At 46.9% G+C, this 15,794-nt stretch overlaps 2 protein-coding genes across 2 annotated transcripts in view; both read left to right on the top strand.

Annotated features, from left to right (window-relative positions):
* Positions 1 to 15,794, top strand: part of LOC135184218 (UDP-glucuronosyltransferase 1A1-like) — a 76,108-nt gene that overhangs the window by 4,942 nt on the left and 55,372 nt on the right. The window lies entirely within an intron of this gene.
* On the top strand, positions 4,357 to 9,252 carry LOC135181230 (UDP-glucuronosyltransferase 1A8-like). The gene is made up of 3 exons (XM_064154226.1): positions 4,357 to 5,202; positions 7,258 to 7,332; positions 9,115 to 9,252. Exons 1-3 carry the CDS (start codon positions 4,357 to 4,359, stop codon positions 9,250 to 9,252), a joined length of 1,059 nt encoding a protein of 352 aa, XP_064010296.1.

The following is a 15,794-nucleotide window of genomic DNA, read 5'->3' as shown; positions in this document are numbered from 1 at the left end:
ATGCTTTCTTTTCTCGGATGAGGAAGTTAAGCAACAGAGTCTCCTCTTACACATCTTGCCATAGTTTTCCACAGCTTGAGAATTTTGGCAGAACTCATTCCAGAAGAGGGCTCCTTTCTGCCTTCTCTGACATGGCCCCATGGAGTACTGCTGTGGAGCTGCAGGCATCAGGCTGTTGAGGAGCTTGTGCTTTTGCAGAAATATGCTCTCATGAGACCCCACCTTGAGTAGTGCATCCAGTTCTGGTGTCTCCATCATAAGAAGGACACAGTGCTGTTGGAGCGAGTCCAGAGAAAGGCCATAAAGATGATTCAAGGGCTGGAACACCTCTGCTATGAGGATGGGCTGAGGAAGCTGTGGTTGTCCTGCATAGAGAAGACATCTTTGCCAAATTGTGGCAGACAGGAGAGGTGCCTGAGGACTGGAGGAGAGCCAGTGTCACTCCAGTCTTCAAAAAAGGGCAAGAAAGAGGTTCCAGGAAACTATAGACTGGTCAGCCTCACCTCCATCCCTGGAAAAATGATAGAGAGACTCCTGTTGGAGGGCATCTCAAGGCACTTGGAAGAGAAGAAGTTTATCAGGAGTAGTCAGCATGGATTTACCAAGGGGAAGTCTTGCTTAGCTAACCTGATAGTGTTCTATGATGCCATAACTGAATGGGTAGCTTCAGGGAAAGCAGTGGATGTAGTCTACCTTGACCTTAGCGAGGCCTTTGACACCTTCTCCCATGACATTTTAGTGAGGAAGCTGAGGAAGTGTGGGATGGAAGAGCAGACAGTGAGGTGGGTTAGGAACTGGTTGCAAGATAGAGTTCAGAGTGTGATAATCAATGGTGCCAGGTCCAGCTGGAGAGCTGTGACTAGTGGTGTCCCCCAGAGATCAGTGCTGGGGCCAGTCCTGTTCAAGATCTTCATCAATAACATTGATGAGGGCACAGAGTGTCTGCTCAGCAAGTTTGCTAACGACACCAAGCTGGGAGGCTTGGCTGATACAGCTGAAGGCTGTGCGGCCACCCAGAGAGACCTGCACAGACTGGAGAGCACAGAGGAACCAGATGAAGTTCAATGAGTGCAAGTGCAGAGTCCTGCATCTGGGGAGGAATGATAAACTGCACCTGTGCAGGCTGGGAGGTGATCTGCTGGAGAGCAGCCCTGTGGAGAGGGACCTGTAGGTCCTAGTTGATAACGAGTTACCCTTGGCACAGCAATGTGTCCTTGTGGCCAAGAAGGCCAATGGGATCTTGGAGCGTATTAGGAGGAGTGTGTCCAGCAGATCAAGGGAGGTTCTCCTCCCCCTCTGCCCTGGTGAGACCTCATCTTCAATACTGTGCTCAGTTTTGGGCTCCCCAGTTTAAGAGGGACAGAGATCTGCTGGAGAGGGTCCAGCAGAGGGCTGTGAGGATGATTAGGGGACAGGAGGGCATGGCTACTGAGGGGAGGCTGAGGGGACTAGGGCTGTTTAGTCTGGAGAATGAAGACTTAGAGGAGATTTGATAAATGTTTATAAGTATCTGAAGGCTGCCAGGAGGGGGGGCACAGGCTCTGCTCACTTGCTCCCTGGGATAGGACACAGAGCTGTGGGTGTAAGTTGCAGCACAAGAGGTTCCACCTCAACACAAGGGGGAACTTCTTTCCTGTAAGGGTCCCAGAGCACTGGAGCAGAGTCCCCAGAGAGGTTGTGGAGTCTCCTTCTCTGGAGACTTTCAGGGCCTGTCTGGATGTGTTCCTCTGTGATCTGTTAGACAGTATTGGCCTGCCCCAGCAGGGTGGTTGGACTCGATGATCTCTTTGAGTCCCTTCCAACCCCTAACATCCTATGATCCTATGAATACTCTTGGGGGACTGTATAACTGCCTTCTACTACCTGAATGGATCCTACAGGGTGCCTAGGAAAAGGACAAGGAATGGGTTTAAGCTGAGGGAGAGCAGGTTTAGACTGGATCTTAGGAAGAAGTTCTTCAGTATGAGGGTGGTGAGACTCTGGTATAGGTTGTCCAGGGAGATTTTGGAGGCCTCTTCCCTGGGAGTGTTAAAAGTCAGGTTGGATGAGGCCTTGAGCAGCACAGTCTAGTTGAGAGGTATCCCTGCCCACGATGTGAGGTTGGAATAGATGATCCCTAAGGTCCTTTTCAACCTGAGCCAGTCTATGATTTTATCATATGGGTCTTATCTAGCAGAGACTTCAGACTCCTCTAGGGCCATAAGCATCATCCACAACCAGCAGACTCTGAGGGAGTGGAAGAACATGTGCCCACAGGACTGGGTCTGAGGGAATACAAACTGCACTTATTCACTGACTAAGATAAGCTGCGCAAGCTGCCCCGGGATGCTTTTCCTTTTGTCTTGCATTTTGAGTCAGTATCTGTCTCAGGAACAAGTACATACTCGTTAAGAGTCACAAAATTCCAGCTGCCAAGTCACAATGGAAGTTGAAAGAAGAACTTGAACAATAAGTAACTGGTATTTAAGGTAGGAGAGTTACAAAGAGGTATAGGGAAACGATACAAAAATACTTACACAATCAGATTGATGGCAATGGATGGAGGTGGATTCAGGACGTGGTGGTCCCACCATGTGGTAGGATAGCCAGGTAGTAAAACAGGAGCAGCAGCAACAAGGGTGAGGCTACCAGGCTGGAAGGGAGGGCAAAGATAGAAAGCAATAGGAAGTTCCTCTGGTTTTATAGGGGTCCTAGACAGGAAATGGGAGTGGGCTAACCACTACACACGGGGTCATGTTCAGACCACCCCCAGGAGGGTTAAGCCTTTACTCTGAGGAAGATGTTGCTCAGCTGGCACACAGTTCTTGCTATTTGTGACCTCTGCTCAAACTGCACTGGTGCTCGAACCTGTAGATACAATAGAAGTTGCTAATGAACACCTCCCTCGTCAGACCTCCCATGCACAAGTGATCACATGTGAAAGTAAGCAGGCCTTATCTTGCACTCTGGTGAACCCAGTGAAGTTTAACCCATCTACCAACCCTTGCCAGATAACTAAGCCAACTGTGGGAGTGGCTGATAAACTGTCCAACACTCAGAAGCACCTCAAAGGTATAGATTAACTTCATCTGTCCTGGGACTGGCTTTGCAAACACTCCCCTCGTGTTAGGGGTGATGCAAGAATGGATGGCAGGTTTGTCCTGCTGTAGAAGGAGAGGAGAGGTGGGCACTTGTTAGCTCTCTGCTTACCTCTCTGCAGCAAACAGGGAGTGGGGAGACACTGCTAAATATATAATTTACCATTACTAGTGAGAGAAAAGTGTTTGCTAAAAGGCCATTTTAAAATTAATTTTCTATAAACTTGGAAATATTATGGTTTAGCTCTTATTCATCAATTTGTCCTTACGTCTTGGAATGCCATAGAAGACTCTGAGAGCATGTTTTTCACAATTCACTACATCACATTGAGGGACCAAGGCTGCCCAGCTCTAAATCTCCTATGTTTCAGTGTTCTTCCATGTCATGGTCCTGTACTGGCTTCGATAATGACAAGAGAACTGCGGTGAAGCGAATGGCTCTTGGGAACTGATGGCACTGCTATAGCTGCTTGTAAGCTAAGTCAAGTCCCCACCTGGGCTCACATGTGAGTCTCTACTGCACAGTCAAAGCCATGCAAGCAGTAGAACTCTTTAAAACACACTGAGAACATCTCGTGTCTGCCCTCTAATTCATGTACAGGCAAGTGGAGAGGAGTTTCCAATTGCCTGAGGGCCATCCTGTAGGCAGTGACAGCACTGCATTACTGCTCTAAATCAAGAGCCTGGATTTCAGCTTCACTGCTCTGTGCCTCAGCTGCCAAGTCAGCCTCTCCCAGAGTCTTTTCTTGTCATTGTCACTGTAGAGATTCCTGCAGGCTCAGAAGGGTTCATTTATTCACCCTCTGCCCGTATCCTGAGGTTTTTCTGTTGTGCTTCGTTTGCTGCCCTCAAGGAAAGTATTCTAAAATCCACATCTCAACAATAAAGACATCTGCTGAGGCAGTTTTCATTTGTCACTGTGGTGCTGGAATTGCTTTCTTTGTAGTTGTGTTCCTTGTTCTGACTAAGGCTTAGACAGACATCAAAGATCAAAAGAATAAGAAATCTGACTAGCAGGTTGAGGAGCTACTCCTCTCCCAAACACAAGGAACTGCAGTGGCTTGGCACAGGAAAGGGTCACTGCATTTGTTTTTACATGTAATGAAAAAAAAAAATCTAAATCACAGAGCAGTAAATCATTAACTAACAGATTATAATGTATCAGCACAACTCAACATATAAGTGGATCAACTTCCTTCAAAAGCAGCAAACCAACCTACAGCCTGAAAGAGGAGGCTCTTTTCTCTGTCTTCATAGTCAATTCTCTGGCCACAGGACCATGACTTGGAGGCTTTGCTGTACCTGGATTTTTGTCCTCCTCCTTCCTGGCCTCTCAGATGGAGGGAAGCTCCTGGTGGTGCCCATGGTGGGAAGCCACTGGCTTAGCATGCAGAAAGTAGTTGAAAAGCTCTCCGAGAGAGGACACGAGGTGGTGGTGATAGCGCCAGAAGTAAGCTGGCAGATGGAAACGACACAGGCTTACACTGTGAAAACACATCCAGTGTCTTTGCCGCTAGAAGAAGTGGACAATGCCTTTCGTGAGTCTCTTGCCGCTCACCTGAGTGACCTGCCTTTCCCAATGAATGCAATAGCAATGTACAGGAGCTCAGACCGTTTTTTCCGTATATTCTTTACTCAGTGCAGGGACCTCTTCAGCAGCAAGGAGACCCTGCAGTACTTGAACCAAAGTGCCTTCGATGCTGTCCTAACAGACCCTGTTTCTATGTGCGGACCAATCCTTGCTAATTATCTTTCTCTTCCATCTGTGTTCTTCATGAGAGGATTTCCTTGCAGCTTACACTATAAAGCAACACAGTGCCCAAGCCCTCTCTCCTACATCCCAAGGCTCTTTTCCTTCAACTCAGACCACATGACATTTTTACAGAGAGTCGAAAATGCACTGATTGATCTCTTGGAACTTGAGTACTGTAACAGTTTATATGAAGATGCACGAAAGCTTTCCTCAGAAGTTCTTCAGAGAGATGTATCCTTGTTGGATCTCCTGAATTCTGCTTCCATTTGGCTTATGAGGTTTGACTTTGTGTTTGAGTATGTCAGGCCAGTGATGCCCAATATGGTCTTCATCGGAGGTATAAACTGTGTTCAGAAGAAACCACTGCCTAAGGTAAGTTTTTTTTTTCTGCACAGAATACCTTCAGGTATGTGCTGTGATTGTGGCATTTAATGCAATTGAATTTTTCTGTTTCTGGCAATGATGGGAGTGCAAACAGGCTTTAGCAGTTGTTTTCCATAAGCTGAAATCAGATTACCTTGGTGGAGGTGGATGACTGAGAATCATGAGGGTTTCACAAGAAATCCAAGGGAAAAATTGATTGGCTTCATCTTCATACTGCAAATTACTGCCCTCAGTGATTTGTGTTCACCAGTCAGAGTAATTTCTTTATTTGTTTCACTTTCATGGAGTCTGACATTTTAGACATTTAGATTTCTTTCACCTTTCCAAAAGTCCCAAGAGAGTTCTCTAAGAGTTGCCTCTTTTCTTTTTCACTGTAGGCTCGGCAAAGTCAATTCTTTCTCTTTGGTTGTGCTTTCATGATGTATGGTTTCCAAATGCTCCACCTAGCTGCAGTTTTTTCTGTTTCTACATCAGGACAAGGTATAAATGTCATGTGGAAATGCAGAGTGTTAGTGTGGAGTCTGTGTGTCTGTGTGCCATCCTCTGAGCACACTTTAAATGTTGCCTTTTGATAGGAAAACTAAGTGTGTTAGAAATTTCCAACTTGTTCCTCATAGAATCATAGAATCAACCAGGTTGGAAGAGTGCTCCAAGATCATCCAGTCCAACCTATCACTCAGCCCTATCCAGTCAACTAGACCATGGCACTAAGTGCCTCATTCAGTCTTTTCTTGAAGAACTCAGGGGACGATGCCTTCACCACCTCCCTGAAGACATGATGCGATATTTGAGAGAGGGCAAATTTGATGTGGTTTTCACAGATCCATTCCTGATGTGCGGTCCGATAATTGCTGAGTATCTTTCAGTTCCTTCTGTCTTATTTTTGCGAGGATTTCCATGTGGAATGGATTTTAAAGCTACCCAGTGTCCAAGCCCTCCTTCCTATGTCCCCAGACTCTTCCTACAGAACTCAGATAGCATGACATTCTCTCAGCGAGTGAAGAACATGCTGGTCTATATGCTGGAGTTTGTTTACTGTAAGCCAATATTTGCTCCATTTGAAGAACTTGCCTATGAGATTTTGCAAAGGAAAGTGACAGCTACAGACCTGCTAAGCTGTGGATCTGACACTAAGCTGGGAGCAGATGTGGCTGGGTTGGAGGGCAGAAGGGCTCTGCAGCGGGACCTTGACCTGCTGGACAGATAGGCAGAGTCCAATGGGATGGCATTCAATAGCTCCAAGTGCTGGGTGCTGCACTTTGGCCACAAGAACCCCATGCAGAGACACAGGCTGGGGTTAGAGTGGCTGGAGAGCAGCCAAACAGAGAGGGATCTGGGGGTGCTGATCGATACCCGCCTGAACATGAGTCAGCAGTCTGCCCAGGTGGCCAAGAGAGCCAGTGGCAGCCTGGCCTGCATCAGGAATGGTGTGGTCAGCAGGAGCAGGGAGGTCATTCTGCCCCTGTACTCTGCACTGGTTAGACCACACCTTGAGTACTGTGTTCAGTTCTGGGCCCCCCAGTTTAGGAAGGACACTGAGATGCTTGAGCGTGTCCAGAGAAGGGTGACGAGGCTGGTGACAGGCTTTGAGCACAGCCCTACGAGGAGAGGCTGAGGGAGCTGGGATTGTTTAGCCTGGAGAAGAGGAGGCTCAGGGGTGACCTTATTGCTGTCTACAACTACCTGAGGGGTGGTTGTGGCCAGGAGGAGGTTGCTCTCTTCTCTCAGGTGGCCAGCACCAGAACAAGAGGACACAGCCTCAGGCTACGTCAGGGGAAGTTTAGGCTGGAGGTGAGGAGAAAGTTCTTCACTGAGAGAGTCATTGGACACTGGAATGGGCTGCCCAGGGAGGTAGTGGAGTCGCCGTACCTGGGGTTATTCAAGGCAGGATTGGACGTGGCACTTGGTGCCATAGTCTAGCCATGACAATTGTGGTAAAGGGTTGGACTTGATGATCTATGACGTCTCTTCCAACCTTGTTGATACTGTGATACTGTGATACTGTGATCTGTTTGGCTACTGAGATACGATTTTGTGTTTGAGTTCCCAAGACCAGTGATGCCAAACATGGTTTTTATTGGAGGGATAAACTGTGAGCAGAAGCAAAACTTGTCTCAGGTACCAATTTATATTTTGTTTTCATTGAAGAGGCAAGAATGCATCTCTGTAAGCCTCCTTAGATGGAAACCTAACTGACAACACCTTGGTAGTTAAAAATAGGAAGCTAATGAGAATTCCTGCATGCCAGGTGTTGTAGGTTAAGGGAAATCAAGAGTTAATTGGTATAACCATAAAGAAAGTCCTCCAGAGAGACTAGAAAGTCTTGAGGGACCAAGACTTGGGGGTAACTATTAATTCTCTTCTCTTTTCCTGTCTCCCCCTACATAAGGAGCTCACAGCCATTTCTTTCTCTGTCTCCCTCCTCTCTTCTCCGAGTGTGTGCAGCAGGCTGTTACCTCTCGGCTTGAGGGGGACAGGAGCAGTCTCTATCCTTGGCTGGCAAACTAATCTTTCCTATGACTCTGGTTGGTAGGGCAGCATTGAGGCCTGGTAGTGAGCCTAGTGGTGGGGGAGATCAGCTGTTGCTGGGCCTGCTGAGGGGGAGGTGGAGGCGGTGAGAGGTTTTGGAAGGTGGAGAGCTGGGCCGAGGCAGATACATTTTTTAGTTGCCAACCAGGTTTCTGAATCAAGTATAATGTATTCTACAGCAGGAAAGGGATATTTAATTATTGCAAGACCTGTGCACTTCTGAAACAGAGTAATGGAGAGGAAAGCCCAAATGTCACCCCTTTGTATCCAGATAGGTGTGTTTAGTTTGGAAGTGGGAGTGCCAATCCTCTCACTAGGACAGCCTCTGGTGCCACTAAGTTTGCTCTAACTCGTGATGCCTGTGTTCAAATGAAGGGAAAGGAGCAGCAGCTACTGAGAAGAAGTCTTTCAAAAGGGCATGGAGGCAGGCGTGGGCAAGATTGCTGATCAGTTATTGAAGATGCAAGCAGGTGTTGGTAAATGCCCCACATGGAACATAACATCTGTCTTCATCTGTCGGTCTAGCCTGAACGCATCCTCCTCTAGTGTTATTTGACAGCCTTTTCAGAGGTTATCTTCAGTAGGTCTGTTTCTGTGCATCATCATCACCTGAACTATTTGCCGATTCCCCTTCAGTTAATCCTATGTTGTAAACTTCTGGTGGGCAGAGTGGAAGTAATGAAGCTGGCTGGTCCTGAGGGCAGGTTCTGTAGGAGGTCAAAGCTTTTCCTTCAGCCTTGAAAACAAACATGCAAAACGTGTACATGAAAGAAAGCTCCACTAGGGGTGCAGAGTCCCAAATGCCCTGGATAAGCAAACTGCATTCCAAAGGCACCTGCCCAGTCACCTACATGCAAACTTTTATGGTGTGAGATAATCTCCCACACAAAAAGACCCAGCAATTTGAGATAGGAAAGGATCAGGACCTACAGAGTTGATGAATTGTTTCAGTCGTAACCTGAACTGACATTGGCCTTGAACTCCTGAGTTCATGAATCAGAAACATGTTGCTCCAATGGGGAACTGCTGTTTTGCAACTTACTTTTATACTCAGTAGGGTAAGAGGTTAGATGGAAGTTATATGCAGATGCAGATAAAGATTTTCAGTTCACTACTTATCTTCCAAAAAAAGCACGTTTGCATTGGTGGAAAAAATACTTGTTCTCAGGTGTACTGGCTGGTTTTGGTTACAAAAGACCCAAACAACACAACAAAATCCAAATATTTTAACACTGATTCCTCATACATATCTTTACTATGCTATGTTTCACTGTACAACTTGTCTCAGCTTCATAAGAAAATGCTTTAAAAATGTACCAAATGGCTACACCCTGTGACAATTCTGTCAGCCTTTGACACGACATGTCAAAGAGCCATTTCAGTGTGCTCTTCATCGATCCAGTGCCACCATGTGGGGTCAGCACTCTGTGCATGCGTGTCTTTCATGGATTCCCACACACCTCAGACGATGTTGTCAGTAAGCGTCAGCCAAAGTCCCTGGGCTGCTGATGGAAGAAAGTGTTAAGAGGCTGTGATCCTACTGAGGGAAGAAGCAAAGAAGGTGAGTCACTGAACTGTAATCTTAGCTTGAGTGAACAAAGTGTATGATGATAGGAGACACGCCTTTCTCTGGCTCACACAAGCCTGATTTTGAAATACAAACCTTATCTCAATCTTCTATAATCTTTAACCTCCTACCGTGACTCCATTGCATGCAAATTTGCGAACACCTGAAATGTGAGGCAAGTCAAAGGGCACAGATATCACTGAGAAAGCATTGCCAAGTGCTGTGATTTTGTAGGTGGAGTGTAGCTACAGAAGCCTGTGACCTGCCCTAGCTGTTTCTGTGCATGGGCTCCGTGCTCCACTCACACCATGCTGGCAGCAGTGCTAGTCCTCTTCCTGTGCTGCCTGAATCCTGCTGCTGCTGGGCAACTGCTGGTGATCCAATGGAGGGTACCCACTAGCTGTGTATGAAGGAAGAACTGGCTGAGCTGAGCCAGAGAGGGCATGAGATAGTTGTTATTGCACCAGGGAGCAAAATGCTGATAGACTTCTTGAGTATATGTGAGCTGAAAATGTATCTGGTGCCATTGAGAAAGGAGGAGCCTGCAACAAGTTTTACACTCATGTAGCAGAGACTGTTTTAGCGAGGAACCTTTCCTGGCCAGATTTTTGAATACTTGGGATCACTTCCAAAAGCGCTCTGCCATGTTTCAAGCTTTCTGCAATTTCTTACTGCACAAGCATAAACTGTGGACAGGAGAAACCATTTTCTCTGGTCAGTCACTGGCTGGGAAAGCTATAACAAGGGAGAAGTTCTGGCAGCCTGATACCCGCGTAATCTAAGTGAGGTGTAACAGTGCTTGATGTGGATAGTTCTTAACCTAAAGTTGTAATATAGATTAAGACTTTCGATACAGCAAATCCACATGAAAAACAGACCAGGAGAATAAAGTATGATTGCACCTCCTTTCCTTGGGTCTGCCCAGCTCTGGGATTTTGCTCAGCAATGTTCTGCTGTGTTCGGTTCCAGCTGAAGTCAGACACGCAGTTACCATTTTGACCAGGGATTAACACATAAAGGACAGGTGAATGATAACAGCTCTTCCAAACATTCTTTGCCTCGCAGAAGAGACAGTAGAATATTTCTTCAAATGCACAAAGGTGCTTGTCCAGTCAGAAAAGATAACTCATGGTGTAATGTGCAATATCATCACATGGTCTTTTCTGTAGCAGCAGTCTTGGGCTGAAGGCTTCTATTCAGTGGTGAAGGTTTTGGTCTAGCAACAGCTTCCAGCATAAAAATTAGCTGAATTCTCAACTTCATTTTTAGGAGACATCCAGTTTGAATAGGCAAGTACTTCTGTTGTAGTGGGAGCTGTCCCTGCCTACGGCAGGGGCTTGGAACTAGAGGATCTTTGAGGTCCTTTCCAACATAAACCTTTCTGTGACTCTATACTGAGGGGCATTTCCTCAGGCATCTGTGGCTTGAAAAGTACTTGATAAAGGGATGCATGTGATGTATGTTAGCTTACTATAGTTCATGACAGTTATCAGCTTGTTGTCCCATGTGAAGTATATTCTTTCTTGCTTGTGCTGTAAGCAGAACACCCTCCTCCTGTAAAGCCAGAGGTGCAAAAGGAGAGGTAGGAGGAGAGAGCTCTCCTCAGCAGATGGTGAACCTGTAGTTAGTGTCATGCAGCTGTTTCAGCAATAAATCACATTGTCTCCTAGAAAGGATAAAATGTTATCCTTCACAAACATTTCTTAAACAGAGCCTGTTCTTCTCTCAAGCTTTTTTCACTTACCAGCCTTCCTGAAGTCTTTTGGAATGGATTCTTCCTGCCTATCACCACTCTTACTCTTCCAGAAAATGCATAGGCCTTTGTGAACATGAATGAGTGAAGTTTCAAGTGAAAATAGATTTGTGTTTTACAAGCCTGACACATCTTCCTCAGTTGCAATCTTAACTGTCCTCAGTCTTTGCTATAATCCTCCTTCACCTGATGCTGCCCACTGAAAATTCTGCTGAGCTGCTAGTGTTCCTGGCTTCTTTTTCACAAAAGCTTATTCCTACATCCCAAGAACGTGTACTGGTCATTCTAGCTTTATTGCCCTAATGCAGCTCCTTTTATGCTAAACATAGAAGAGGCATATTCAGCTAGCTTACTTAAGATTGGTTAGCATAGTATATGCGGAAGGCACAGATAGGCTAAGGCTCAGACATAAACAACCGTGGTGCCACCCTCTTGAGGTCAGCAGATCCTGGCCTTGTACCTGGGATGTGGAGGCTGTATCATCGTCTTAGTTCCTGCTTCCGAGATGGGCTCAGGGACACTCTTCACAGCACAGGTTGCTCATGTTTATCGAATCATGTCCTTTGGCAGCAAGAATGCATCCACAGATGCGGGGACAGCTGCATGGGGTAATTCTTTGCTTCTGTGTCCTGAAGCACTCAGAGCTGCCTTCAAGAATAGAAGCATCCTGTCCTCCTTTTAAACCAGCATCTCCCATCTTCACACTGACATGGCTTCTGGTGGAAATCACGTGTTCCAAAGCTAGAAAAAACCCTGGGTATTCCTCTTTCCTTTAGTCTGCCTTTTCTAGATACTTTTCCTACAGAGAGCAGAGGGAACAGTGCCCCGTGAGCAAGGAAAGAATGCATCAGAGCATAAGCAGTTTGGAATTGCGTCCTCTGGGAGAAAAAACTCTACCTATCCATACACAGTGGAAGCCCTGGGTTGGCCATTACTGTTCCCAAATAGAACCGTATGTTCAGAATAGGTAGTTCTCCAAACCCCAGTGATCCATTGCTCTGCAGACAAGAAAACAAACAATTAGAATGGCTAGGAAAGAGAGAGGAGTTTCAAAACATGCTTTCTTTTCTCGGATGAGGAAGTTAAGCAACAGAGTCTCCTCTTACACATCTTGCCATAGTTTTCCACAGCTTGAGAATTTTGGCAGAACTCATTCCAGAAGAGGGCTCCTTTCTGCCTTCTCTGACATGGCCCCATGGAGTACTGCTGTGGAGCTGCAGGCATCAGGCTGTTGAGGAGCTTGTGCTTTTGCAGAAATATACTCTCATGAGACCCCACCTTGAGTAGTGCATCCAGTTCTGGTGTCTCCATCATAAGAAGGACACAGTGCTGTTGGAGCGAGTCCAGAGAAAGGCCACAAAGATGATTCAAGAGCTGGAACACCTCTGCTATGAGGATGGGCTGAGGAAGCTGTGGTTGTCCTGCATGGAGAAGACATCTTTGCCAAATTGTGGCAGACAGGAGAGGTGCCTGAGGACTGGAGGAGAGCCAGTGTCACTCCAGTCTTCAAAAAAGGGCAAGAAAGAGGTTCCAGGAAACTATAGACTGGTCAGCCTCACCTCCATCCCTGGAAAAATGATAGAGAGACTCCTGTTGGAGGGCATCTCAAGGCACTTGGAAGAGAAGAAGTTTATCAGGAGTAGTCAGCATGGATTTACCAAGGGGAAGTCTTGCTTAGCTAACCTGATAGTGTTCTATGATGCCATAACTGAATGGGTAGCTTCAGGGAAAGCAGTGGATGTAGTCTACCTTGACCTTAGCGAGGCCTTTGACACCTTCTCCCATGACATTGTAGTGAGGAAGCTGAGGAAGTGTGGGATGGAAGAGCAGACAGTGAAGTGGGTTAGGAACTGGTTGCAAGATAGATTTCAGAGTGTGATGATCAATGGTGCCAGGTCCAGCTGGAGAGCTGTGACTAGTGGTGTCCCCCAGAGATCAGTGCCGAGGCCAGTCCTGTTCAAGATCTTCATCAATGACATTGATGAGGGCACAGAGTGTCTGCTCAGCAAGTTTGCTGACGACACCAAGCTGGAAGGCTTGGCTGATACAGATGAAGTGAGACCTGCACAGACTGGAGAGCTGGGCACAGAGGAACCAGATGAAGCTCAACGAGGACAAGTGCAGAGTCCTGCATCTGGGGAGGAATGTTAAAACTGCACCTGTACAGCCTGGGAGGTGATCTGCTGGAGAGCAGCCCTGTGGAGAGGGACCTGTGGGTCCTAGTTGATAACGAGTTACCTATGGCACAGCAATGTGCCCTTGTGGCCAAGAAGGCCAATGGGATCTTGGAGTGTATTAGGAGGAGTGTCTCCAGCAGATCAAGGGAGGTTCTCCTCCCCCTCTACTCTGCCCTGGTGAGACCTCATCTTGAACACTGTGCTCAGTCTTGGGCTCCCCAGTTTAAGAGGGACAGAGATCTGCTGGAGAGGGTCCAGCAGAGGGCTATGAGGATGATTAGGGGACAGGAGGGCATGGCTACTGAGGGGAGGCTGAGGGGACTAGGGCTGTTTAGTCTGGAGAAAAGAAGACTTAGACTTATAAGTATCTGAAGGCTGCCAGGAGGGGGAGACAGGTTCTGCTCACTTGCTCCCTGGGATAGGACACGGAGCTGTGGGTGTAAGTTGCAGCACAAGAGGTTCCACCTCAACACAAGGGGGAACTTCTTTCCTGTAAGGGCCCCAGAGCACTGGAGCAGAGTCCCCAGAGAGGTTGTGGAGTCTCCTTCTCTGGAGACTTTCAGGGCCTGTCTGGATGTGTTCCTCTGTGATCTGTTAGACAGTATTGGCCTGCCCCAGCAGGGTGGTTGGAATCAATGGTCTCTCTGGGTCCCTTCCAAACCCTAACATCCTATGATCCTATGAATACTCTGGGGGGACTGTATAACTGCCTTCTACTACCTGAATGGATCCTACAGGGTGCCTAGGAAAAGGACAAGGAATGGGTTTAAGCTGAGGGAGAGCAGGTTTAGACTGGATCTTAGGAAGAAGTTCTTCAGTATGAGGGTAGTAAGACTCTGGTATAGGTTGTCCAGGGAGATTTTGGAGGCCTCTTCCCTGGGAGTGTTAAAAGTCAGGTTGGATGAGGCCTTGAGCAGCACAGTCTAGTTGAGAGGTATCCCTGCCCACGATGTGAGGTTGGAATAGATGATCCCTAAGGTCCTTTTCAACCTGAGCCAGGACTATGATTCTATGATATGGGTTTTATCTAGCAGAGACTTCAGACTCCTCTAGGGCCATAAGCATCATCCACAACCAGCAGACTCTGAGGGAGTGGAAGAACATGTGCCCACAGGACTGGGTCTGAGGGAATACAAACTGCACTTATTCACTGACTAAGATAAGCTGCGCAAGCTGCCCCGGGATGGTTTTCCTTTTGTCTTGCATTTTGAGTCAGTATCTGTCTCAGGAACAAGTACATACTCGTTAAGAGTCACAAAATTCCAGCTGCCAAGTCACAATGGAAGTTGAAAGAAGAACTTGAACAATAAGTAACTGGTATTTAAGGTAGGAGAGTTACAAAGAGGTATAGGGAAACGATACAAAAATACTTACACAATCAGATTGATGGCAATGGATGGAGGTGGATTCAGGACGTGGTGGTCCCTCCATGTGGTAGGATAGCCAGGTGGTAAATCAGGAGCAGCAGGAACAAGGGTGAGGCTATCAGGCAGGAAGGGAGGGCAAAGATAGAAAGCAATAGGAAGTTCCTCTGGTTTTATAGGGGTCCTAGACAGGAAATGGGAGTGGGCTAACCACTACACATGGGGTCATGTTCAGACCACCCCCAGGAGGGTCTGAGGAAGATGTTGCTCAGCTGGCACACAGTTCTTGCTATTTGTGACCTCTGCTCAAACTGCACTGGTGCTCGAACCTGTAGATACAATAGAAGTTGCTAATGAACACCTCCCTCGTCAGACCTCCCATGCACAAGTGATCACATGTGAAAAATAAGCAGGCCTTATCTTGCACTCTGGTGAGCCCAGTGAAGTTTAACCCATCTACCAACCCTTGCCAGATAACTAAGCCAACTGTGGGAGTGGCTGATAAACTGTCCAACACTCAGAAGCACCTCAAAGGTATAGATTAACTTCATCTGTCCTGGGACTGGCTTTGCAAACACTCCCCTCGTGTTAGGGGTGATGCAAGGTATGGATGGCAGGTTTGTCCTGCTGTAGAAGGAGAGGAGAGGTGGGCACTTGTCAGCTCTCTGCTTACCTCTCTGCAGCAAACAGGGAGTGGGGAGACACTGCTAAATATATAATTTACCATTACTAGTGAGAGAAAAGTGTTTGCTAAAAGGCCATTTTAAAATTAATTTTCTATAAACTTGGAAATATTATGGTTTAGCTCTTATTCATCAATTTGTCCTTACATCTTGGAATGCCATAGAAGACTCTGAGAGCATGTTTTTCACAATTCACTACATCACATTGAGGGACCAAGGCTGCCCAGCTCTAAATCTCCTATGTTTCAGTGTTCTTCCATGTCATGGTCCTGTACTGGCTTCGATAATGACAAGAGAATTGTGGTGAAGCGAATGGCTCTTGGGAACTGATGGCACTGCTAAAGCTGCTCATGAGCTAAGTCAAGTCCCCACTTGGGCTCACATGTGAGTCTCTACTGCGCAGTTAAAGCCATGCAAGCAGTAGAAGTCTTTAAAACACACTTAGAACATCTCGTGTCTGCCCTATAATTCATGTACAGGCAAGTGGAGAGGAGTTTCCAATTGCCT

The sequence above is a fragment of the Pogoniulus pusillus genome, chromosome 2 (genome assembly GCF_015220805.1).
Source record: "Pogoniulus pusillus isolate bPogPus1 chromosome 2, bPogPus1.pri, whole genome shotgun sequence".
Taxonomy (NCBI): domain Eukaryota; kingdom Metazoa; phylum Chordata; class Aves; order Piciformes; family Lybiidae; genus Pogoniulus; species Pogoniulus pusillus.
The sequence above is the reverse complement of the archived record's forward strand: the minus strand, read 5'-3'. Positions and strand labels throughout refer to the sequence as shown.